This window comes from Scheffersomyces stipitis, chromosome 4, assembly GCF_000209165.1.
Source record: "Scheffersomyces stipitis CBS 6054 chromosome 4, complete sequence".
Classification (NCBI taxonomy): domain Eukaryota; kingdom Fungi; phylum Ascomycota; class Pichiomycetes; order Serinales; family Debaryomycetaceae; genus Scheffersomyces; species Scheffersomyces stipitis.
In genome coordinates, this window is record NC_009044.1 from 1,572,615 (window position 1) to 1,598,097 (window position 25,483).

A 25,483-nucleotide genomic window follows, 5' to 3' on the forward strand; every position below is an offset into this window, starting at 1 on the left:
TACAGCTTTACTTGTGATGCAAGTTTCTCCCCAAGATTCCTGTGGTCCATATTCTGTAGGACACATCCGGAGGGAGTACCTTGGTTATCACAAGCAAAATACGGTTGTATATGTCACCTATGAAAGCTTCAGCTACATCTGGCTGCTCAATGACTAATGCTCCCATATAAGACTCAAAGTAGTCTCCAAGGAATTCCTCTTCATAGATTCTAGTCTCGTTAGCATCCATATCTGGGTGCAAGTTACCAGTATGCAAGTTCAAGAGATAGTCGGACTCCAATCTATAAGCTATTATAGCATCGTCTAAACCTTTATGAAGGTTATAGGCCACAGTCAACTTCGACAATAAAGTGTTAGTAGCCAAGATTGTACGCAACATATGGTAGGTGTTGTTACTGACAGCCATTGTCCCGTCTCTACAGAGTTCGTAGATTAGCTTGGACGACTCGTGAGCAAGAAAGAGATCACCCAAGCCATCCAAGAACGAAAGCTCGTACTTCAACAGGGTGTAGTTTCTGTGGTCCAAATCGAAGCCCAACTCAGTCAATTTGCCAGCAAAGGGATGAGTTGAGGTCAAGAGCATTCTGTAGTACTCTTTGTGCATAAGAGCCTTGACAAGTAACTCCTTGTCATGGATCTTGGGCAATGGAGGAAGAAATACCTTTTCGTCATGTGTCTCATGGAACATGATGTAAGGACAAGAACTTGAACCAGGGCTAGAAGAAGAAGAGGAAGAAGTTGTAGAAATAGAAGAAATAGATAGGGATGAAGCTGAAGATGAGATTGAGTCGTCGGAGGTAATGGAAGTGTTACGAGTTGCGGAATCTGGGTAAAGCAAATCGTGTCGTATGGCAACGTTTTCATAGTATTCCTTGATCAAGTCAAGCACCTGCTTGTCTCTGGAATCAGCGATTCTCAGGGCACCACGAGCACGCAATCCGCGCATGCTGCGGGAATCCAAGTACATGTCGATGATCTTGTCCAAGAACCTGTCCACCTCTTGTTCTCTATACGACAGAGCCAAGTAGCCAAAGATGATATACAACCAGTTTCTTAGGGCCAAGTGGTGGTCGGAAAAGATCAAGGCATCCTCGCTGTTCAATATGGTGGAGTTGGAAGTCAAAAAGTCCTTCAACTTTCTCGACGATTCCAGCGACGAGTCGGTCAATTCCTTGCGGATGAACGAGGTCAAGTCGAACACTACTTCCTTGATGATTCCTCCTCCTCCGATAGACAACAAGTGCTTGAACCTCCGGTAGGACTCGAGCTTGACGACATCACAGCCCAACAGCACAAAGTGGTACTTGACGAACTTGTCGGTCTGGAGTAGGGTGTTGAGTTGCGATGGGATGAGCAACGTCTGCTTAGAGCTGTAGCGATGGGTATGGTGGGTATGGGATTTGGCATACATGGACCTTTTTGGGGACGATAGGGTACGGAGCATGTATCTACAAACAAATTGGGGAGATATACGAGGGAGTTAAAAACATACGGAAATGGAGGACTATTTATATAAACAAAGCTACAAATCTCAGCTTTAGACAAACAATTTATTCCACCAAATAAACATGACATAACACGTTGGGACACGATCTAAAAGGGAAGTGCTGCAGAGTCATACAGGTGTAATCACGTTGCAGCCAGAGATAAGCGAGCGCAGAGAAGGCGTGGTTTCTGGGGAGATATTTTTAGAAGACGATTTTTGATGAGAACAGTCATTTTCACGATGACTATGAAGCTGACTAGGAATCCATTGGCATCCAATCGCAGACTCATTGCCGTATATCTGGTTCTGCTGGTTTATCGTTATCGTATCGCTTTATTGATGTGCTGCTTACATTACGTCATCGGCGCGAAAAGCAAATAGCTGCGAATCTGCACCATTTACAATTGAAGTGAAGACTCCCAATTCAGCTTGTGGACTCCTCGCCATGACCATCAATCTACAAACATGGTACTGATTCGGAGCTTTAGGGAAGAGTTGCGTTGCGTGATGACTATTATAGATCTATAATCTTGATAAACTAAAAGTTCTCAGGGTGCAATCTCTGAGTCATAGCGGAGAAGGTAACATTCTCCTAGTACAAAGCAACATATAGAATCTAGATTACTCATACTGTTTCCCATTTCCCTTTTCTTCTCTCAATTGAAAAACCCATGGGTAACTACCAGGTTTAAATTTTCCGACCGCTTGTACTCGCTTTCGACTGTCTGTTATGAGCAATACGTTTGAATACTTCGTCACTCCCCGCCACTCCCTATCCCAAAATAAAATACCTCAAGAATAGAGGATGCATATGCTGTAAAACAATGTTCTAGAAGGGAAAAATCTGGTTAACTCCACAATTCTCATAAAAATAGTTCAAATTAAAAGGAATGCTCATTTTGAGAGTATTAGTCATTTTTGGCGAATTTGTGAACAATAATGAATAACTATTTTTTGAATACAAATCCTCGAAATAGCTTATACAAAGCTACTAATCCTCACATTTTTCACCTGTGTTTTGACCTTCACTAACCTAGTAAAGGATCTCCTTTGATATATTAATATTTCTATATTGAACGTAATTATTTTTTAAAGTAGTGGCTTACATTGAACATATTAACCCATATAAACAGCTATAAACTAGAGATAAAGGCCACTATTACCCAATGTAGGCCAACTAAGAGGAAACCTCGAAGGATGAAAACCTCTAAAGAAGGAGCATAAATACAGAAACCTAATTAATGGTATAAGAGCCAAAAAATCGTTTTATTTAGAAAACGGGAACGTGACCAAAAACGTGATAAATGAACAACACCAAAAATAGTATCGCTCTTTCGCCAACAAGAACGCCTGCGTAGCGTAATGGTTAACGCGTTTGACTTCTAATCAAAAGATTGCGGGTTCGACTCCCGCCGTGGGTTCTTTGCGGTTTTAGCTCAGTTGGGAGAGCGTCAGACTGAAGAGATTCAGTCACAGTTAATCTGAAGGTCCTGTGTTCGATCCACAGAAATCGCATTATCTTTTTGCTTTTTGCTTCTTCTGTTTTATTTAAGTTATAATGATGAATACTTCTTGTTTTCAACCTGGCTGCTAACAATTGGAGTTTTCAAATGAGATAAATAACTGCGAAACTCAATATATCCTGTAGTCATTGGCTGGCTGCGAAAAGAGCATGCAAAAATCAATCTACTTTATACGATACCTACGTTACAGATTTGCAATCTTTAGAAACGATTATTCATTCATTAGTCATTATTACATGAAGAAAACAGATAAAAACCAAAACCAGTATTTATCTAACAGTAATCTAGCTTTGGTAGTTTTCCTTGACGAAGGTGTGCAAGTCGACAAAGTCCTGGTTCAAGAACTTGTTGAGCGTTGCCTCACCAAGAACCAACTTGAAGTTGCATAGATAAAGAAAGCCCACTTCCAAACGGTACAAGTCCCGTGTGGACACTCCACCGACGGTAGCAAACGATTTCTGTTTTTGGTACACATCCTCCAACTTCTTAGTGGAGCAGCGCAAGGAAGCCAAAATGAACCGGTACACGTTGACCGGACTGAGGGGGATGATGTCAAGAAGAATGCAGAGTTTGAACATCATTGATGCCGTGTGGATGTAGGCCAGCACCGAAATGCTAGATGAGTACGTCTTGATTCGGAGCAAGAACTCATCGATGGTAAGAGGTGGCACCTTGACAAGATTGAAGATTTTGAGAAGGTGCTGATTCTGCTCGATACGCTTAGAGTCTCTGTTGAATAGAACTTCTTTCTTGAAGCTGTCGAGATTCAAGTTAGTGACAGGATCTGAAACCGGGTCAAGCTTGAGTTCCTTCACCAACTGCTTGATGGGGATATACGGAGGCTCCTTCGGTTCTTCTACTTGCTCGTCATCATCTTCTTGCTCTGTGAAAGGACTTCGCTGGGCTTCAGACTCAGCTTCCAATTCCTTACGTTCTTCAATAGAGTCTGGCGTTACTTCTTCATTAGCCAAAGAGTCTGGTGTCGATTCCTTAAACGAATACTGAGGGTAAATTGGCTGAGACAACTTGGCAAACTTCAATGGAGGCGATAACGGAGGCGTATGAGACCGCAACAAGGAATGCAGCGAAACACGCGTGAATTCGTGGCTGTCAGATTCGTGGCTGTCAGTGACTGTACTACTGCTGCTACAACTACTACTGGAGAAGTCGATATTGTACTTGGCCAACTGCTCATTCTTGAACTGCTGGAACAAAACCGGATCCGACTGGAGCTTGATGATGTTTTGAACCAGCTGAGAAAGGATATAGATGGCATGGAAAATGGAGAGCTTGTTGATGTTCTTGAGCTTGTGCTCAAGATCGAAGATTAATTCGTCAATGTAGATTTCTTCAAGTGAGGTTGGGTCGTCGACGAAAGTCTCCTGGAGAGGTTTCAACGGTATATCACTGAGATCTTTTACGTATGCCATGGTAGCGAGAGCAATGGGATACTATAGAAAATGAAAAGAATGATAGAAATTATAAAATAAACAAAATGACGAGAGCACTATCGATGAATAGAATCTTCTGTAGATGTCAATGCTGTGGAATCCAGTAGAGTTGTATTGTTGTCGGTGTGGTAAAGTACTATATGGTATAGTATGGTGGGCTATAATTGGAGACGATATAATAATGATTTAAGGTTAGATATGATGTGTTATGATATGTTATGATAAGATACAATATGATAGATGTATTTTCTTGCAGTATGACAGGGTAATCCTCTTATCGTATAGTTTCGTATATCTGCTATATTAAGATACTACACTAATGAGAATGGATTGCACTCACAATTCCACTGTGATTGTTAATTGCGGGAGCGATTGTGTTCTGGTACTATGCTACTGTTGTTAGTGGCAATGTTGCAAGTTATACAGTGAGTGATACCGCTGATTGGTTGTTCTTCTTCTTTTGTTATGAAAACTGGGGACGGGGCTAATGAAAGACGTGGCCATGGGCAAAATGCGCAGGAATACAACACGGATGTTTTGCACCGAAAATACACGCCGACAGGGTACACAAGTCAACTTCAGAGCTCTTGATGCAACAAATAAAGTCGCTTGAATCTCCGGTTGCTAAAAGGAAAAGTAGCACAATTCATATGATCATTGAAATTTCTGTTCGGTAGGAAAAAAAAACTGTAGACCGGACTGAATGCAGGCATGAAATATAGGACGGGGACCAATGGAAGGAGATGGACCGACTAGTCAGAGATGGTGTCAAAATGTCATCAGAGGCAATTGTAATGGAGGCTATGGGCATTGTATACTCCATTTCTCACAAGAAACTTGCTGAACGCTCAAAGCATAAATATAGGGAAATGTTCCTTCAGTGCTTACATTTGCTCTGCATGTGGATATTTTGTGAGGACTGGGGTCCGGATAATGAATGGTTGCGAAAACCAGGCTTACAGTTGGGTGCAAATGTGGGATACAAGGGAACAATATAAAATGGCTTCATGGCTTCCAATTAACGAACTTATATATATAAATAGATTATTTATTTCAGTCCACGATTTTCATCATTCCTCCAACAGTTTACTCGGCAATTTCCATTCCAGTGTTCCAACAAACAACTAGCAGGCAAAGCCTACCTGTCCTCGCATTTTGTCACAATACGTTGCGAACCATTGTTCCAAAGATATTGAACAATTGACACTTCTTGCACAATGTGATCTTCTCATACCAGTTGGTTTTCGCATTATTGCTAAGGAGATAGCAAGAAACTAGCATATGAAAAGACTTTGTAAGTAGTGCGCGATGAGAAGAACCAAAATAGTAATAACAAATCCAAGAGCGAATTCTCCCAACTAGCTCCTAAATCTTTTCATTAGCATGAATTTGTTATCAATCGAGGATCTACTTCGAACTCTTCCCGAATACTATGTAGAAGAGATAGTGAATGGTATTCCTTTTTCCACTGTATGTGCTCTCGTTTCCAACGGAACATCGCCGTACCAGAAGTTCTTTCTCAATAGAGTCTTCCGAGATGTTATGGTTTTAGAGGCGATGCCTGACGCTTCTCCAGTTTGTGATATAGAATCTCTATATTTCGACTTTTTCTTCAAAGACTTTGACGATAGAAGACAAAATACAGTTTCAATTGGTGGGTACGATACCTTGGTTCAATTTGTTGCCAGTTACCCAAATATTCGCCTTGGAAAGGTTGAAATTCAAACTGACCACAACACGGAAGACATTTTAAATCTATTGGAAGCAAATAATATAACCATAAATAAATCACCTCGACACGCTGGAATCGATATTAGTTTCCCGGAAACCCTATATGGACTACATCATTTTGAAATAATACAAAACATTCCAGAGAACCTACAGGAGCTTGTACTCCAACATGTTAACTTTCAAAATATTGATATATTGGAATATATTAAATCATTACCTTCAAGACTAAAAATTCTAGAAATTGACTGTGTGTCCACATCGATAAATCCAAGGCACCTAGAATTGTTACCAAAGTCTTTACGAAAGCTTTGTTTGAGAAGTACTAGTTTAGAAGGGGATGGAATAATCAAGACACACATGCCACCGTTGTTAGAATCTATTGAACTACATTTGCAGAATGTTGGTGATGTATGTCTAGATATATCTCATTTGAAGAAATTAATAGAAGTCAAACTCCTGACTTGCCTTTTATTCAAGTTACCGGAGCAGTTACAGAGGCTCTTCTTGGAGAATTTAGACGGTTTCAAAGATTTAAATCGGCTATGTGAACTAAAGAAATTACGCTATTTATCAGTCACTGCGTTGTCATCCAATATCCTTGATGAAATTGTTCTTCCCAAATCCTTGCAAGAATTAGAAGTCCAGAATCCTTTTCAAGAATACGAATTACCAATGAGTACTCTAAATCTAAAATTTGACAACCTCCATGAATCTGTAAGTTTCAAAGACCTTTCGCATATCACAATGTCTGCAGCTGACTATTCTAAATTTGTACTGGGATCATTGGCCGAAAAATTGACCTCTTTAACTATACTCAATCAGCATAGTTTACCGAAAAAGTTTTGGACAGATATTGAAAAATTAAAAGAGTTGAGGAAATTATCAATAACTAAGTGTGAAGTTGAATCAACTCCAAAGTACTTGCCACCCAAATTAATAATTTTAGACCTTTCTCAAAATAGGATTTCCAGTATTGCCATTTCTGGAACGTTGAAGAAACTAGTTCTAGACAGAAACGAGTTCACCACTATATCCAATGCTACCCTAGCGTTACCTTCTACTATTTGCGAGTTGTCGCTACAGTCCAATCGTATATCATCACTAGAGGAAGGGTATGCATTTCCTAAGTGTCTTCAATTATTTGATTTACTTGATAATGAACATTGTCCAATTGAAGACATTCTTACAAACTTACCTCCCCGAATAGTGCAATTGAGGTTATCCACTAATAAGAAGAAAAGCTTTCCAAATAAAACAAGCCCCAGTACTGCTGAATTACAATCTGCCACTAAAAACAAATACTATAGAAGAGAAAAGCCTTTACTTAATGTAACAAGTAGTACTTTATGGAAAGTCTATCTAGGTGGAGTAAGAGATCATTATTTGGACTCAGAGTTGGTGTGGACTGGTTGCCCGAATTTGCAGTGCCTTGAAATCAGAAGTATTGATTTGGGAAGTATTCTGCTTAAGAATTATCCATCTTCTTTGAAAAAATTAGTGATGCTCAACACTAACATAAGTCAAGTAGAAGGGGATTTCCTCACTTTACCGAGCTTGATTGTTGCCAGCTTAGTGGATAACCCATTGGAGGAATGGTTAGAGAAAAACAAAGACCACATTCCCCTGAATGTGAAGTTTAGTTATTTCCAAGATATATCATCATATTGGTAACACTTGTGGTACCTTTAGAGCGAAAAGTAAACCCAAATTGATATCACAGTTGCAAATTACTAAGAGTGTGTATAGTCAGTAGAGAAGCATATTTTTTGTAGTAAATGCAACATGAATGCACAATACTAAATTGTAGAAGCTGGGGAACATATTTCAGCGATGGAACACTCATTGTGAAGTAATGGACACTCATTGTGAAGTGAAGGATAAGCTAATCTCGGGATTATTTCAAGTATTACCTTCTAGCTACATACAAGGTATTATTGATACCATTTCTAGACCGGTTCTTCTCGCTGTAGTGTCTAATGGAACTTCGCTATACCATAAATACTTCCTCGATGCACTATTTAGAAATATCCGTGTTGGATTGTTAGAAAAACCCTGGCATAAGATAAAAGTTAGAAGATGTAAGAGAATTGAGTTGTTAAAATTCGAAATTCTCCTTGAACATACAAATGATCATGGCATATTGGTAAATGGCTCCCAAACATTGCACACCTTACGCGAAGCATATCCCCTTCTACGCTTTCGAAATGTCGAGGTAGAAGTCGAAAACGAAATAGAAGGATCCCAATATAGATACAATACAATAATCAAGCAGGAAGAAGATTTGAATAACTTGACGCTGGGCGATAATTTGCAGGCTATTCATTTCGATTGGCCACCTGATCGAAGGAACTTCCCATTAAACTTGAAGAAACTTCTGTTTGTATGTCTCGAAGAGCCCCACAATTTTGATGCTCTGGAATTCATAAACAAATTACCGACAAGACTTGAGGATCTAGATGTTGATTGTAAAGATATGCATATAGAATTAGAACATCTATCATTATTGCCATCGACATTACGAGTACTTCGCTTGCACAATTGCTTGAAAATACAAGGAGAAGATAAATTAATAGTTGATTTTCCACCTCTTCTCGAAATACTTGAAATTCTGGGTTACGTTGGTAGTGGTGAATGCCTAGATATATCTCATTTGCAGAAGTTGACTCTGGTGACACTTCTGAAGCACTTAGTATTCCATCTTCCAACCCAAGTACGGAGACTTAAGCTTGTTTCCGTATGTGACCTCGTAGGGTTGGATCAACTTTCTGAGCTTGTTAACTTAGAGAGTCTCAAGATAAGTACAACATCCAGAATACTTGATAGAATAGTAGTTCCACAAAATGTAAAACTCCTAAGTATAGACAATTTCGATGATTCTGTGTTTTCGTTGGAATTTAAAGCAAACGAATATCACCCAACTATAAGGCTAGATGAGCTCAACAGATTTTTGAGAGTGGGTACACCTTTTTCAGCTTTTGAGGTTCCTTGTGTTTTAGGTGGTTTGAGGATTTTGAAAATGTTTAGAGGAACACGCTTATCAAAATGCTTTTGGAATGCAATTGAAAATTTGCCAGAGTTAAAGGAATTAACTATTAACTACTACGACATTCATTCTTGTCCGAATCAATTTCCTCCTAAATTGAGCGTCTTAGACCTTTCTCGCAACAATATTTCTGAAATTTCAATTTCGAGTCCATTGAAGAAGCTTGTGCTTGAAGGTAACAACTTCAACAGTATCTCTAAGAGAACGTTACAGCTACCAGCGACTTTATGCGAACTATACCTTAACAACAACTCGATAAATTGCTTCGAAAAAGCATATGAATTTCCTCGTAGTCTTCAGATCCTAGATTTGCGTGATAATAAAGACTACCTAATCGAAGACATTTTCAGGAACTTACCACCACAAATAGTTAAGTTACTGGCATCATGCTTGAGTAACAAGTTTGGACGGACTTTAGTTGAAGTAAGCAGTAAGACGCTTTGGCATGTTTATTTGGAGGGAGGAGTCGAAGAAAGCTCCATGAAATGGCAGTTCAATTGGAGCGATTGCTCTAATCTACAATATATTCAAATAAGAGATGTAGAATTAGAGAGTATTCGACTAGATTATTTTCCATCTTCGTTACAAAAGATTAATTTCACAAATACAGGAATAAGAGAGATACAAGGGGACTTCGGGAGTTTGCCCAACTTGATTGATGCTCTGTTCGAAAACAACCCTCTACAGGAGTGGCTAGAGAAGAACGAAGATAAGGTGCCACCGAGCGTGGCATTTGAGATAGAGCGACCTGCTCTTACGACCTATTTGATAGATTGGCAGTACAATATTTAAAGAACATACTGCAATTTCAATAGGTTCATGTCATAGAAAGACTCACTTTCAATTATTGAATTGCAGCATTTATGCGCCAGACTGAACTGTTTGCAACCGCTAGCTTCCATCCTGCATTTCTGGGGCCGAGGTTATTGTGTTGGTGAATGTCATGGGCAACTCTCCTGCACAAGTCCGACACGCCATATTTGTTGTCAAAACACGGTCGGAAATGATAACAAACAGACTTCATTACGCGGACGTGTTTTGAGGTGGAGCAATTGCAAAGTATGGGATAACGCGAACGCAGTAGGGGGTGGAGAAACAAAATTGCGGCCATGCAAATAAAGTCAACACACCAATAAGGCCATACTCAAAAGGTCAACTCTCATGGTCTAACCAGGAAACTAACTGCTACGACATAGCCAGACATTTGCCAAAATACAAGAGCTACTAATTCAGTTGGTTCCATGCAGCTGGGGCAACTGGTTACAGAACCAACGCTTTCATATGAGAGCTTGACATCATTTGGCAAGACTAATTGTTACATTGAGGCAGTAAAGCGTAGAACTCCCTAAACAGCAGAGTTGCATCTTTATGCAGCACCAAGCGCTAAACAAAGCACTCTTAGCTGTACATTTGCTCTAATAATAAAATATTACATACAACCGACGTGCGTAGAGTTGATTTTCTTTTCCCCATCGAAAAATTTTTCTGAGCAACACCCCTTGTTGTACTGTAGGCGACACGTGATTTATCCGGCATGGATCAATACAAAATTCCTCAGCCCGTGTCTCGCATCTGGTACAGAGAATAAAATATTGCAGTAGGTGTAATAATAGTAGCAGTAGTGTTAGAAGCAAGGTTTTCCTTGGTGTGAGATTTAGTCTTACTCTCAACATTTCCGAAAATAGTTGTATTGGTTTTTTTGAAAATAGTACTTCTGCTTCTTACCATCTTCGGTTTCCAGCATCTCCTAGTCTTATCTGCGTTTGAGTCTCCTGTCCTTGGTATCAGAGCCTGATTGTCAGAATCATTTTTTCTCGGTTCCCTTCAAAACTGATCTAAGAATAGAACCGTCCCTAAGGATTTGCCAGTTTGGTCTACACATTTCGTAGTCCCTTTTCCTGCCAACCCTACCACCACCCGTTCCCACCAAGGTCCACCACTGCTATTGCAATAGCGAACAGAATCTGTTACTTTTTCTAGTACCTATTCGGTTTCGAAGCCCGCAGGCTCAAAACATAGCCCTTTTTCATTCGCAGGTCCACAACTGAATCAGATTCTGGTTACCATAACCTCAAACTCTTTTCGTTTTCAGACCTAGGTTTATCTATTTCCTGTCTCAGCATAATCAGATAATTCGTTCGCTGAAATCTTTCAATACTAGTATCAGTCCAGTCGAACCGCTGTTCACCGCTGATTTCTTAGCCTATCGTTGATTCATCTAAACTCCATTAATCTCAACTGGAGCTGAAATATCCTCTACTCCCACTGACGTCTATCGTTTCTAGCAACGGAAATTCCCAACACACTGAATCTTGAAGTCATCTTTCAACCTTCCGTACCCAGAGCCCACTAAAATACTATTTCCACCATGCTTTTTCAGCGTATATTCGCCCTTTTTGCGGCTCTAACTCTAGTTTCTGCCAAAAGATCGCTTATGGCTACTTCTCTTGTCACATGTATGGACAACTCGCAAATAACTCCGTTGTACTTCAATGTGACTTTCAACCCTGATGACGGTTCCTTGAGATACGCTCTTGACTTAACAACAGATATTTCTACCTACGTCGTTGCCCATCTTCAGGTCTATGCCTACGGTTTTCTCATCATCGAAAGAGACATCGACATGTGTTCGCTCGGCTGGCCGCAGTTTTGCCCTGTTTTCCCTGGCTCGTTACAGATCGACTCCATCGAGTATATCAGCAACGACGTCGTGAGCCTGATCCCGGGTATCGCATATACGGTGCCAGACATCGATGCTGTGGCCAAGGTCATCGTCAAGGACAGAGACACCAAACAAACGTTGACCTGTTTGCAGGCTTCGTTCTCTAACGGGAAGACTATTAGTCAGACCGGTGCCAAATGGGCTACTGCCGTGATTGCCGGCCTTGGTTTGTTGATTGCAGCTATCTTGTCGACTTTCGGCAACTCCAACGCTGCTTCTCACATCTCAGCCAATTCCGTATCGCTCTTCTTGTACTTCCAGAGTGTAGTTGTTGTCTGTATGCAACACGTAGAGAGAGTGCCACCTATTGCCTCGGCCTGGTCGGAAAATTTGGCCTGGTCGATGGGGCTAATCCGTGTTGGTTTCATGCAAAAGATCTTCAGATGGTATGTCCAGAGTACCGGAGGAAACCCAACCCAGTACTTTTCCGGAACCACAAAACAGATTTTGGTTCAGAGATCGCTTGACTACGTTAATGGTATCAGAAAGAGAGCCCTTGACTTTGCCTTGAAGTCCAACTCTAATTTGTTTGTTTTGAGAGGTATAAAGAGAATCGGATTCAATTCGTTTATCGAACCCACTTCTATCGTAGTTACCGGGTTCACCTTCTTCATAATCGTGGGCTATCTCTTGGTGCTTCTCTTGGTTGTCACCAAGCTGGTGCTAGACTTGTTGATCCGATTCAAGAGACTCTCCCCATCTACTCTCACGACGTTCAGATTGCAGTTCCCAGTCATCTTGAAGGGCTCTATCTTGAGATACATTTATATCGGCTTCACCCAGTTAGTAATCTTGTCTCTCTGGGAGTTCACTCAACAAGACTCACCGGCTGTGATCGTGTTGGCTGTCTTGTTTTTGCTCTTGCCACTTTCTGTGATTGGATACTCCTACTGGATGGTAATAAAATTTGGCAAAGAGTCTATCAAGAAGTACAACAACCCGGCTGCCATGCTCTATGGTGATAACAGGATTTTAGACAAGTACGGCTACTGCTATACCATGTTCCATGCTGACAAGTACTGGTTTGGTGTAGTGTTGATTGGCTATAACTTACTCAAGGCTATATTTATTGGCTTGTTACAGACATCCGGTAAGGCTTCTGTGGTTATATTGTTTGTTATCGATCTTGCTTACACGATCTACTTGATCTACACAGCTCCCTACTTGAACAAGCCTACCAACATTCTTTCGTATGTGATATCTGTAGTTGTCACGGCCAACTCATTCTTGTTCCTTTTCTTTTCCGATTTGTTTGGCCAACCAGCTCCTGTGGCCTCTATTATGGGTTGGGTGTTCTTCATTCTCAATGCAGCTTTCTCATTGGTGCTTTTGGTGTTTATTCTTGTGTTCATCGTCATGTCGGTTATTTCCAAGAACCCTGATGCCAGATTTGCTCCTGCTAGAGACGACAGATTCTCGTTCCAGAGAAAGTCTTCCATGAAGCGCAGATCGTTTATCGACGAAAAGCAGTTGTCAGACGAAGACTCCAACCAAGCAAGACTGGGCGGCGACGAGTTGGCTGCTCTTGGTGTTGCTGCTCAGGACCACTCCACCGACTGGGAAGCTCAGATGTACAAGTTGAACAACCTCTCAGGTGAAGGCGCCAGCAGCCAGAATGAGATTCTGTCTAACCGTGAGTTCCTCACTCCTAGCATCCAACAGAAGGAAGGTATCCTGGATATACACGAAGAAATTACTACTGAAAAAGAGCCTACAAAGCTCAAGTCTCGTTTTGGTACTTTTAAGAATAAGTTAACCAAAGGATTGTCCATAAATAGAGGAGGCAAGCCTACTATTACATCTGATGACCTGCTCCAGTCGTCTATTAGTCCCGCCGTTGAATCCAAGAACATCAACAGAATGAGTGACACCTTGGAGATTGGAAATGATGACGAAGAAACCGACAACTTCAATCCATTCGAAATACCCCCCAGGCATGAGGGCCGTCAACATAATAGGCACGAATCCAGTGTATCTAACGTCTCTAGTAATAGCGGACCTGTGAGAGCCACCAGATTCCTTTGATTATGATAGTTTCCAAGCATTTTGTACCCTAGATTGTATTTTTCCGGTTTTCTCAGTATGCGCCTTTTGTTATATTATTGATTAATTTCATTTTCCTTTCGTCGTCGTCGATGGACATCATAGTCTGTCACTTTTGCATAATAGAGGTCTGTCACCTGAAAAAATATACGTTAACTTGTATGAATTATGTACACGGTATGGATTTATATATTATTGCTCTAGTTGTAGTTGATCCCACAAGTCCTGAAGCTTCTGTATTTGTTCCATGGCAACCTTCCTGGTCTTGCTTGAGATAATGAGCTGCAACCTTTGGTCAAATGAGAGGCTCAGCATGATCTTGGTCATATCACCTTCTTCTAAAATAGGATTCTCCCATTGCTGGGACTTAGAGAGCCAGTTATTATATCTCTGCAGAAACTTGTTGATATCAATAGGAGAGATGATTCTGTTCAAGTAATCGGCAGAAACAGCCACTGCACGAGATATAACATGCACCTCCAGCTCAGAATAGACATACTGTTCATTAACATCGATTTTGGTTGCCCATGTGTCGCTATTCATGTCAGCTGTGTTACTAAGGGAAAACCGTAGATTCCATGGAGAAGCTGTGGCCAAGTAAGGTATCGTCTGGACGATCGAAGGGTTAAGAAAATCTTTGAAATTGGTATCTATCCATTGTTGAGTACTATCTTGAGCAATCAAGGGTAGAATTGGTCTGGCCAAAGAACTATCACAATCAAAATCAAGGCTTTTGAGAAAATCTTCATTGCCAAACTGTTGGAACAAAGTCTTCTTCTGTTGTGCCAGAACAGGACATTCAAAAAGTCCTCCTACAAAAGTATTTGGCATGTAGAAAGAAACATCTCTCTTGGCATACTTCTTTCGTCGAGCCATCTTGTAGCAAACTAGGTTTCGTGATTCCCATTCAAAGGAAGATTGCGGATCAGCTTGTTTGATATCCTCTAAATGGTGGTAAGCTATATTCCCCTTATACTGGATTCTCTTGCCCGCAGTCAACGATTCCAATGCCTTGTCAAATTTATTCCTCACAAACTGACCAAAACGCTCTAAACGACTATTAGGAATTTCTGAATATCCAGAAATCGTACCATTATTTCCAGGCAACAAGTTCTCTACTGTGTCTTCGGGTGGTAAAGATAGTACATCTCCCAACTTAGGCTTGAGCATACAGAAGGGCTTATCCCAGTCTATGTCTGTGCTGGACATGGTTCTTTTTACTTTCTGGTAGTCAACTTGCCCATGGTCACAATGTGAAATTTGTATGAAATGCATACTGAAAGGAGGAAATAAACCACTGATCTTGTATTGTCTGTTGATCTTGAACCCAGTAGAAGGTACCATGTTCAGCAGACTAGGATCACATACTTTGTGCTCTTTCCAGTACCATGTTGGGGCAACTAATGTGAAAAGAGAGTGGAGCAAGAGAAAAATGGTGTATCTCATGGACACTAAAAAACCAGAAATATGGGTTCTGGAACTAGTATAGTATTCAGTAATTAAAGAATGTCATCAAAAAGAGTTGGAAGATTCAATTTCAGATGAGTCAAGTAAATGAACCAAGTGTGTACGGTATTGTAAGTTCTGCCAGTAAGCTTTCTGTTAAGACTGTTCTTCTTTTATGGGTTTTCTTCTGTTAAGAGTATTCCGTTGAGTTCTGAGAAGTATTGATAAAAATGAGAAAATTCTAAGCGCTGTTTCGCAGCCATTTTAAAATGAGGAGAGGTTAGCTGCGAAAATGTTTCAACTGCTGCGAAAAATAAGCTGCGATGAGAAGAGACTTCCGGACAAACAAAACGATGCCCACTGCTGCAAGTCATGTGATCAATAGCCCGGAAATATTTTTTTTCAGTGAGATGCACTTGAGATGGACTTATATAAAAATATACTAAAAAGTTTCGAGATCTCCAGTCTTCCAGCCAAACTCCCAAAAGTTCTCTTGAATTCCAATTTTGTGTCTATATAAAAGTTTTTCAGTCGTTCTGTAACATAATTGCTACTGGAAACTTTCAAAATGGACGCTAACCAGAGCAATAAGGCCCATCGTGGTGGTGGATCTAAGAAAACCACGGCTAAAAAGAAGCTTCACCAGAATGGCCAGAATAAGAAGGCTTTTGCCGTGAATGCCCCTAGAAAATTGGAGCGTATGGCCAGAAGATCGCATGACGTCAACGAAAGAAAGCTACATGTTCCTATGGTGGACAGAACACCTGAAGACGATCCACCTCCAGTGATAGTAGCTGTAGTAGGGCCACCTGGCACTGGAAAAACGACATTGATCAAGTCTTTAATTAGAAGATTGACAAAGACTACACTTACAGAAATTAAGGGACCAATCACTGTAGTTAGTGGAAAGAGAAGAAGATTGACCTTCATTGAAGTTTCCAACGATTTAAACCTGATGATCGATGCAGCTAAGATCGCCGACTTGGTGTTGCTCTTGATTGATGGGAACTATGGGTTGGAAATGGAGACTATGGAATTCTTAAACATTGCTCAGCACCATGGTATGCCTCGTGTACTTGGTGTATCAACGCATTTGGACTTGTTCAAATCACAGCTGACATTGAGAACTTCTAAAAAGAGGTTGAAACACAGATTCTGGACAGAAGTCTACCAGGGAGCCAAGCTCTTCTATCTTTCTGGGGTGATTAACGGCCGGTATCCTGACCGTGAGATCTTGAATTTGAGCAGATTCATCTCGGTGATGAAGTTCCGTCCTTTGAAGTGGAGAAATGAGCATCCATATTTGCTTGCTGATAGAATCACCGACTTGACCCATCCTCAAGATATAGTGGACAATCCGAAATGCGACAGAAAAGTCGCCATCTACGGATATTTGCATGGTACTCCGCTTGCAGCCGAAGGAGCCCAAGTTCACATTGCTGGTGTAGGAGATCAAGTTGTTCATTCTGTAGAAAAGCTTCCAGATCCTTGTCCCACTCCATACTACGAGCAGAAGCTTGAGGAAATTGAAAGAGAAAGAGCCAAAGCAGCTGCGGAATCAGGAGAGCCTTTGGCCAAAACAACAAGAAGACGTAAGAGATTGGAAGACAAACAAAAAATCATATATGCACCTATGTCTGACGTGGGTGGTGTGCTTGTAGACAAGGATGCAGTGTATATCGATATGGGCAACAGACAAGCTTTTGTCAAGGGCGAGGAAGGTGAAGAAATGGGAGAAGGAGAAAAGTTGGTCACAGATTTACAAGAGGTCCAGAAGACCATGGCCGAACGTTTGGAGGAAGGTCCCGGTTTGCAATTGTTTTCCAGTTCAGATGCATTGAAGAAAGTTAACGAAGAAGAAGATAGCGAAACAGAAGGAGGCTTGTTATCAGACCTTGACTCTGATGATGATGAAGAAGAGACTGAACATATAAACACAGGAAGAAAGTCGATGAGAAAAGCTCGTGTGTACGGGAAGTCGTTAAAGGAAGACACTGAATTTGATGACGAGTTGTCTGAAGTTGACGAAGAAGATTTCGACGACGAGTCTGAGCCAAAGATGATAGAAGTTGATTTTCACAAGAACGGGAACAAGTACAGAGAGGATGAGCTCGAGTTCGTCGAAGATTCGTCCTTGTCTTCAGATGAAGAAGAGGACTACATAGCTACTGCTGCAAGATTGAAGGGTTCGGCAAAGAGAAACTGGGATATCAACAAGCTTCTATACTTGACCAACATTGAGCCAGCCGATATTCTCAGGAGATGGAGAGGTGAAGGCGACGAAGAAGAAGAAAGTATCGAAGATGAAGAGGAGAACTTCTTTTCTAAGAAAGACACCAAGGAGTCGTCAGAAGATTTGGACAGTTTCCAACCGAAGTACCCTTCAGTAGAAGAGCTCAAGTTGAAATTCAATCCTGAAACTGTAGATGAAGGTAATAGTGACGAAGAATACGAAAATGGGTACAAGTTCTTGAAGTCCAGATTCTTAGTTGCTCCTAAATTGAACGACGATAATACAGAAAAAGAAGGAGGTGAAAACGATGATGAAGAAGTGTACGGCGATTTTGAGGATCTTGAAGCAGAAGACAACGACAATAACAGCAAAGATAATAACGATACAGACGACGAAGAAGCAGGTGACGACTTTGTTGACTTTGATGAAGAGGAAGAAAAGGGAGATGAAGGTAGCGAAGAGGAAGAAGAAGAAGATGAAAACCTTACTGTGGAACAAAAGAGAGAACTTAACGCTGCAAAGAAAGCTAAATTGAAAATGCAATTCGAGGAAGAGGAAGATCGTGAATTCGGATCCAATGATCCAGAAGCCGATGCCGAAGCCGAGACATGGTACGAGTTCCAGAAAAACAAAATTGCCAAACAGCTTGAAATAAACAAGGCAGAATACGAAAACATGGATGCATCTACCAGAATTAAGATTGAAGGTTACAAGGCTGGTTCGTATGTGAAGATTGTCTTCAGCAATCTTCCATGTGAGTTCGTAGAAAATTTACAACCAGAGTATCCTATAGTATTGGGTGGATTGCTCGCTACCGAGTCTAGATTCGGCATAATGAATGTTAGAATCAGAAGACATCGTTGGCACAAGAAGATCTTGAAGTCTCAGGATCCGTTGATTTTGTCCTTGGGTTGGAGACGTTTCCAGACCTTACCCATATACACCACTTCAGATTCCAGAACCAGAAACAGAATGCTAAAGTATACGCCTGAGCATGCCTACTGTTTTGCTTCATTCTACGGTCCTTTGGTGGCTCCTAACACGACATTTGTTGGTTTCAACTTGGTGGATGACCATTCTACTACGGGAGCTTTTCGTGTCGCAGCCACTGGTATTGTTGAAGATTTGAACTCATCTGTAGAAATCGTCAAGAAACTAAAATTGGTCGGCCACCCTTACAAGATTTTCCGTAATACTGCTTTCATCAAGGACATGTTCTCCAACTCTTTGGAGGTGGCCAAGTTTGAAGGTGCTTCCATCAGAACTGTTTCTGGTATTCGTGGTGAAATTAAGAGAGCTTTGTCCAAACCAGAAGGCCACTTCAGAGCTACGTTTGAAGACAAAGTCTTGATGTCAGACAAGATTTTCTTAAAGACTTGGTACCCTGTTAAGGTCAAGAAATTCTATAACCCTGTGACCTCGTTGTTGCTTGGAAAGCACAACGAATGGAAGGGTATGAGATTGACTGGAGCAGTAAGAGCTGAACAGAACATTGCTACACCTCTATTGTCTGATAGTGCCTACACGAAAATCGAGAGAACTGAAAGGAGATTCAACCCATTGAAGGTTCCAAAGAGTATCAAGGCTAGCTTGCCTTTCAAATCTCAAATCGCTGAGATGAAGCCTCAAAAGAAGAAGACGTACATGGCCAAGAGAGCTGTTGTTCTTGGAGGAGACGAGAAGAAGGCAAGAGACTTGATGCAGAAGATTGCTACCGTCAAGAATGAGAAAGAGAGCAAGAGAAAGACAAAGAAGGATGAAAAGTTCAAGGATAAGTTGAAGAAGATAGCTAAACAACAAGAGTTGAGAAAGGAAAAAGAAAAAGAAAGAAAGAAGGACTTCTTTTCACGTGAGGGTAAGAAGAGGTCATTGCAATCTAGTGAAGGTAATAGTCAAGCCTTTGGAAAGAAGAGACGTGTATAATAGATAGAATAGAATCACTAGCATCAATAAAATAGTACAATATTAAATCATTTCATAACAAATCAGAATATTTATTTCAATTGTAACATAATTACCATTCTACATTACAAGTGGTATTCGAGGATTCTGTTGGACTTCGGTTTCGTCAACAAATCGTCTTCACCCCAGAGAATCTTCATTACATCATAGAATTCACGGGCATAAAAGATTTGAATGCCATACCTCTTCAAATAGAATTTTTCAACCTTATCCATCTTGAAATCAGCTTCCTCATTGTCTTTCAACAATTCGTTCATCAAGTTGGAATCAACAACGTCTCCAGCCTCTTCTACACTTCTGCTGAACTCTTCAATCAAATCTTTTCGATTTTCACGAGGCACAATCATTCGCCTGATGTTTCCATTCAAATGAGCACCCATCATCTTTTCCTTAACACCACCAATGGGTAAGACCAAACCTCTCAAGGTGATTTCTCCAGTCATGGCGACATCCGCTGGAACTGGCTTATCAAGTATTACCGACAAGAACAGTGTTGCCATTGTAATACCGGCAGAAGGACCATCTTTAGAAATCGATCCCATTGGTACATGTAAGTTAAGCTCTAAGTTGTTGAACTTTTCAATCAAATACTTATCGTCGGGTTGCTCTTTGGCTTGTATCAAGTTCTTATAGATCAACAGTTTGATGAAAGTCAAACCAATTTTTCCACTTTCCATGAGAACTTCACCCAATCTACCTGTCATAACCAAAGAGCAGCCTGTGTTGGAGCTATTTGGATTTCCCACTCTCTTGTCGAAACCAATAGTCTCAAATACCAAGACCGATCCAGATCCGTCCGAGTTATATGACAAACCATTAACTATACCAACTCTACTGTTGTTCGAAATGGTTGTTTCTATAGAAGAAAAGTCTCCAGAGCTGTATGGAATACCCAAATACTTAGGCAAGTCTGCCTCCTCAACATTGGGGTTGTAGAAACTCTTGCCAGAAAGTCCTTCACAGTATTCCACTGCTTTAAAACGACAAATCGTTCCCAACTTTCGCTCGAGGTTTCTCACTCCGGCTTCTCTCGTATAATCTACAATGATCTTCTTCATCAGGGCATCGTCAATGTTGACAAACTCCTCGATACGATCAGAAGCAGGAAACCCATTTCTCTTCACCTGCCTTGGTAACAAGTACTTTCTTCCAATAATTAACTTTTCGTTGTAGTCATAGGCGCTAACTTCAATCATCTCAAGACGATCCAACAACGGCCTGGTCAAGTTATGAGGCTCATTGGCAGTGCAGATAAAAATCACCTGAGACAAGTCTACGGGGAAACCAAGGTAGTGATCAATAAACGAAGTGTTCTGTTCTGGATCCAAAACCTCCAAAAGTGCAGCTGATGGATCTCCATTGAACTTGTTCACTCCAGAGCTTCCACCAATGACTTTGTCGATTTCATCAAGTAAAATCACTGGGTTCATTGATCTAGATTTTCTCAAAGCTTGGATAATCAAACCAGGCATGGCTCCTACATAGGTTCTTCTATGACCTCTGATCTCGCTCTCGTCCTTGACACCACCCAACGAGATCCTCTGGAAGTTTCTTCCTAAAGAACTGGCAATAGATTTGGCCAACGAAGTCTTACCTGTACCAGGTGGCCCAGCCAACATTATAATAGGCGACTTGTTGTATTTGGTAACTTGAATCGACTGGTTGGTTTGATTTTCTATATTGCTTTCCTTGATCGAAGTCTTTACCTTGTTCTGTGCTTGTTTGTGAGCAAATGAGGTTTCGTCGTTGTTGGCAATCACAATAGAAGAAGCTGGCACAAGACTATTTTGAGTGGCTAGATTCAGTCCACTAGAAGAAGGCAGAGGAACTTGATTTTCTTTCCTGAAATCGCTAATCTGCTTTTCCGCGTTAATTCCTAAAAGCTTCAACACAACCAAGTACTGAATCAATCTCTTCTTGACATGTTCCAAACCGTAGTGGTCATCGTCCAACTGTTTCTTGGCAAAGTTCAAGTCAATATCTTTGTTGGACTTGAACTTAGTGACGTACTTGTCCCAAGGAATATCCATGACGATCTCCAAATAGTTTCTAATCACGTGGAAATCAGAGTTACCACCTCCTCCAGGAGATTGTGAAGAGGCTCTAATTCTTTTGAAATCCTTGATAATCAATCTCTTGGAGTCAGGACTTAAAGTCGTGATATTTGGCAACTTGTACTTGATGAAGTTAGTGATGGCTCTTAACTCATCATCTTCTTCATCATCATCTTCTTCATCATAGACTTCTCCTCCATCCTCATTTGACTTAGGACGACGACTTGTGATTCCAGAACCATTAGTTTTATTGTTATTGCCATTTTCACTGTTGTTGAACGATTTGATATTGCCTCTGTTGCTGATTGGTCTGGTCTTATTCGTCATTCCTTCTAAGAGCAACCTGATAGATTTGAGCTGGTTGGCTACGACATTGGCTTTCTGGATATTGGTTGCTTCGTTATAGAACCAATGGTTCACAAACGAGTTGTTACCATCCAAAGTGTCAAAGATCTTGATTAGCTGGTTTATCATGTTGATCAACTCATTGCCTCTGTCATCAATGCTAATTTTATGGAGCAATTTCAACTTCTCGTGGTTGGGAAATGGCAAGATTCCACAAGTCAAATCAAGTAGTCTCAAATATGACTTCGTGTCAACCTTCAAGTTTTCATCAGAAGCAAACTGGCCATATAACTTCTGCAAACTAAGAAATGCCTTGGAGAAATCCTTCGAACCAGCCAACTGGAGATACAAAGCATTGGCCAAAGGATTCAACGTAAGCAAATCACCAGGTTTCTGGCTGGATCCATTGGCTCCTTTATATCTTGATCCCGGTTTAGTTATCTGGAGGTTTGACTTGTTTCCATTGGCAGAGTTGATGCTCAAAGCTTGACGATAGTCTACAATAAATTTGTCGATTACCTTGAACAAATCGAGACTGCTATCCTTCAAAGACTTAAAATGGCGCCTCAACTCGGGGATGTCTGAGCTCCAGTCAACTTCTAAGAGTTGTTCGTTTGGCCTTGTTTTCTTCTTGGGTGCAATCTTCAATCCTCTGGTTATAGCCTGCAACGTCAACTTGATGTTGGTGGTGTCGTCTACGATTCCTACGATTCTGGCTATAGTGACCACACTGTTGTGTTCAGTTGGATCAATTTGAGCATTACTAGGCTCTTTGATCTTTTCCAAATTGGGCTTGATAGCAAGGGTCAACCAGTCAAACTCGTTGGAGGGTGCAACTTCAGCAATATCCTTTTCCGAAACTAAGCCCTGGCTGTTCTTGAATGCTGCTTCGTATTTGAAAAACTGTTCAATACCTTCCACAGCGACCTTTGAGATAGTGATAGGACTTGTGACCATATCGTCTTCTTCAACTGAGTCCGAATCTTTAGACGGATTGAACTCATATTCGTTGAGCAAGTTGTTTATTATTGAGACTTGCGATACAAGATCCTTGTAACGGTACAACAACGCAGCAGCTTTGAAACGAGAAAACGTAACGTTGTATATAATCCCTGGCAACAAAACCAAGTTGGAGTCGAGTTTACAGGTGGGAAGTACGATCTGCTGTTTCAACTTAGCCGGAGACTTGGGGTTTTTGTAGCGCGCCATAATGGATTGATAATGATAGACAAATAGTAGTAGATAAAGATAAAGTCAATAAATAAAATCGAAAGTCAAAAGTGTCTGACAGAAAACAATAGTCCGGTATTATAGAGCTTTAGTGCAAAACCTTCAACAAAGATATCAGTACTGAGCGTTAGATTTCGTACCTTAGTAGTGAAGATCAACTTTGATATCCACTATTGAAAACAAAAAGGATAACTTTTGAAACGTTCACCTCTGGGAAGTTGCTTGTATGAAACTATCTTTTATGAACTTTTGGAATAGTTGAAAGTCTTCAGATACTGCTTCAAATACAACTGATCCCACTTCACTTAGATTCCTGGAGTCACAAGATTAGAAGAAAAAGTGGTGTAATGGTTCACAAAAAAGTCAAACGGATCGAAAAGTGTGCTGTTACTCCTTTTAGCTATTTTCAACCACTATACTTGCTTGGTAACGATACACAAGTCAAGAACGTCTGGTTGGTGGTGCTTAGAAGAAGAAGAAAGTGGAAGTTTTTGGAAATTCTATCGGCTTTTCATATGATGGTGATATACCTGCATACAAACACCGATAACTAATCTATGTGGGGATATCCGAGGAAGTGCGTGTGATCTGTGGAGATGGAAATAGAGGTGGAGACGTCCCGAGAAACAGCAGAAAGGAAGATGGTGAAACTGGAGATATTGTGTTACAAATGTAGTTCTTATAGCCTTTTGGAGGAAACGAAGTTGTAGAGAATTATGAGGATATAGAAGAAATGTGGCGAAAAATTACGATTATATAAGCTTTTGTTAAAATTATGTAATCCGATTATACTGTATACCCATTCATACATCTATTCCTTCCACTATGTAACAGCTACTTTAAGGAAGAACTAGTATTTGTCGTCACTAGACTGCCTACTTGATAATCTTACTAGCCGCGATATCTTTCTTCATTTTTTCATGAATTTTGATTTTACTTTTGCTTTTCTTTCCCCCTTTTCTTGGAAGCTTTCTCATTTTTTGCACCCATTTATTCGACATCATTTCCTTTCTATTCATTAGCAAGTATATACAAGTAACCGAAAATCGGAAGCTATAGATAGAACTTTCACATCTTTTTACTTTCTACAATACGTCCTTCAAGTTGACCTGCCCAGAGCCTCTGGCCAATGGCTTGGGCTGATTCTCACTCTTCTTCCAACCTATCATAAAGATAATATTGAACGTAGCAGGTAACGTAACGACACCGTTATCGTCTTTTTCTCCATGCATAGTTTTGTATATCTCGTTGGCTGCTAGTAAGACATCACGAGGCAAATATCCCGATCTGGATAAGACCGAATTCTGTTCTCCCATGGCCTGCAAATCGTCCATCACAGAAACAATATCTGGGAATCCTCCTACAATGATATCCTCTGCATCAATGGTTAACATACTGAAGCCAGCACGGTTCAACAAGGAGCCGATATCGTTTAAATTAACTAAAGGGGATACTCTGGGCGACATTCCACCCATTCTCTCCATCTCAGCAAGTTGTAGCGAAGTACGCAATTCGTACAAAGTGTCCCCTCCAAATAACGTTCCCATGAATAAGCCGTCAGGTTTTAAGATTCTGTTGATGTTAGCTAACGTCGAGGGAAGATCATTGATCCAATGGAGCGACAAGTTAGAAATCACAGCATCATAATGTTCTGGCTTCGAAAGACTTTCGTGTGAAAAAATTTCTTCGTCCGCTACACTTCGTATAACCTTACCCGGAAATACGCTATTGAAACTTTCCTCAGCATCTCTATAGAGCAATTCCCTTGACGAGTCTACCATGGTCAACTCTTTGATCTTACTACAGATGATTTTCTTGTCATTATTCAACTGTTTGGTGATCTCAGTTTCGGCATAGTCTGCGTCTGGTGGAATCTCTGTCTCAACACAGAGATTCTTCAACAAGTTCCCCAGATGAGAACCAAAATCTAGAACATTTGTAAAGTCTCTTGTGATGAATGCCAAACGTTCAATGGTTTTTAGAGCAACCTCGTCACGTAAATATTCCTTCTTTCTCAGCAATTCAGGGTTGAGCAAAGGTGTTCTGGATCTCTGGAGCAACTTTGCTGAACGGTCAAAGACGTTGAACTGCTGCTGTTTCGCTATGGTATCAGCTGAAGTGGCAAGTTTTCTTCTGGCTAATCTGAACATTGTAAGTATGAAGTGAATGCAGATGAAATTGTAATCAACGGGATTTTAATGGATATAATAGTGT

At 40.7% G+C, this 25,483-nt stretch overlaps 9 protein-coding genes across 9 annotated transcripts; 4 read left to right on the plus strand and 5 right to left on the minus strand. All coding sequences in view use genetic code 12, as the record gives it.

Moving 5' to 3' along the window:
* Positions 1-7: 7 nt before the first annotated feature.
* PICST_59064 (predicted protein) lies at positions 8-1,357 on the minus strand (the record flags this gene model as incomplete). Its single annotated transcript, XM_001384569.1, has 3 exons — positions 8-676; positions 700-716; positions 814-1,357. Coding segments are annotated over 3 exons (1,230 nt in total), but the record flags the coding sequence as incomplete, so codon positions are not given.
* A 1,936-nt stretch (positions 1,358-3,293) lies between these two features.
* On the minus strand, positions 3,294-4,439 carry PICST_36080 (predicted protein; the record flags this gene model as incomplete). Its single annotated transcript, XM_001384570.1, has 3 exons — positions 3,294-3,865; positions 3,941-4,116; positions 4,189-4,439. 3 exons carry the CDS (start codon positions 4,437-4,439, stop codon positions 3,294-3,296), a joined length of 999 nt encoding a protein of 332 aa, XP_001384607.2.
* Positions 4,440-5,843: 1,404 nt separating this feature from the next.
* On the plus strand, positions 5,844-7,862 carry PICST_31744 (predicted protein; the record flags this gene model as incomplete). The annotated part of the gene is made up of 1 exon (XM_001384220.1): positions 5,844-7,862. The coding sequence occupies one exon, from the start codon at positions 5,844-5,846 to the stop codon at positions 7,860-7,862; it is 2,019 nt and encodes a 672-aa protein (XP_001384257.2).
* A 181-nt stretch (positions 7,863-8,043) lies between these two features.
* Positions 8,044-10,026, plus strand: PICST_31745 (predicted protein; the record flags this gene model as incomplete). Its single annotated transcript, XM_001384221.1, has 1 exon — positions 8,044-10,026. One exon carries the CDS (start codon positions 8,044-8,046, stop codon positions 10,024-10,026), a length of 1,983 nt encoding a protein of 660 aa, XP_001384258.2.
* A 1,627-nt stretch (positions 10,027-11,653) lies between these two features.
* PICST_59493 (Orn/DAP/Arg decarboxylase 2) lies at positions 11,654-13,606 on the plus strand (the record flags this gene model as incomplete). Its single annotated transcript, XM_001384222.1, has 1 exon — positions 11,654-13,606. A coding segment is annotated over one exon (1,953 nt), but the record flags the coding sequence as incomplete, so codon positions are not given.
* Positions 13,607-14,203: 597 nt separating this feature from the next.
* On the minus strand, positions 14,204-15,439 carry PICST_19003 (predicted protein; the record flags this gene model as incomplete). The annotated part of the gene is made up of 1 exon (XM_001384571.1): positions 14,204-15,439. A coding segment is annotated over one exon (1,236 nt), but the record flags the coding sequence as incomplete, so codon positions are not given.
* A 500-nt stretch (positions 15,440-15,939) lies between these two features.
* Positions 15,940-19,601, plus strand: PICST_83586 (predicted protein; the record flags this gene model as incomplete). Its single annotated transcript, XM_001384223.1, has 1 exon — positions 15,940-19,601. Exon 1 carries the CDS (start codon positions 16,014-16,016, stop codon positions 19,599-19,601), a length of 3,588 nt encoding a protein of 1,195 aa, XP_001384260.2. The 5' UTR covers positions 15,940-16,013.
* A 104-nt stretch (positions 19,602-19,705) lies between these two features.
* Positions 19,706-23,248, minus strand: PICST_45980 (predicted protein; the record flags this gene model as incomplete). The annotated part of the gene is made up of 1 exon (XM_001384572.1): positions 19,706-23,248. One exon carries the CDS (start codon positions 23,246-23,248, stop codon positions 19,706-19,708), a length of 3,543 nt encoding a protein of 1,180 aa, XP_001384609.2.
* Positions 23,249-24,354: 1,106 nt separating this feature from the next.
* Positions 24,355-25,419, minus strand: PICST_58842 (predicted protein; the record flags this gene model as incomplete). The annotated part of the gene is made up of 1 exon (XM_001384573.1): positions 24,355-25,419. One exon carries the CDS (start codon positions 25,417-25,419, stop codon positions 24,355-24,357), a length of 1,065 nt encoding a protein of 354 aa, XP_001384610.2.
* Between the last annotated feature and the right edge of the window lie 64 nt (positions 25,420-25,483).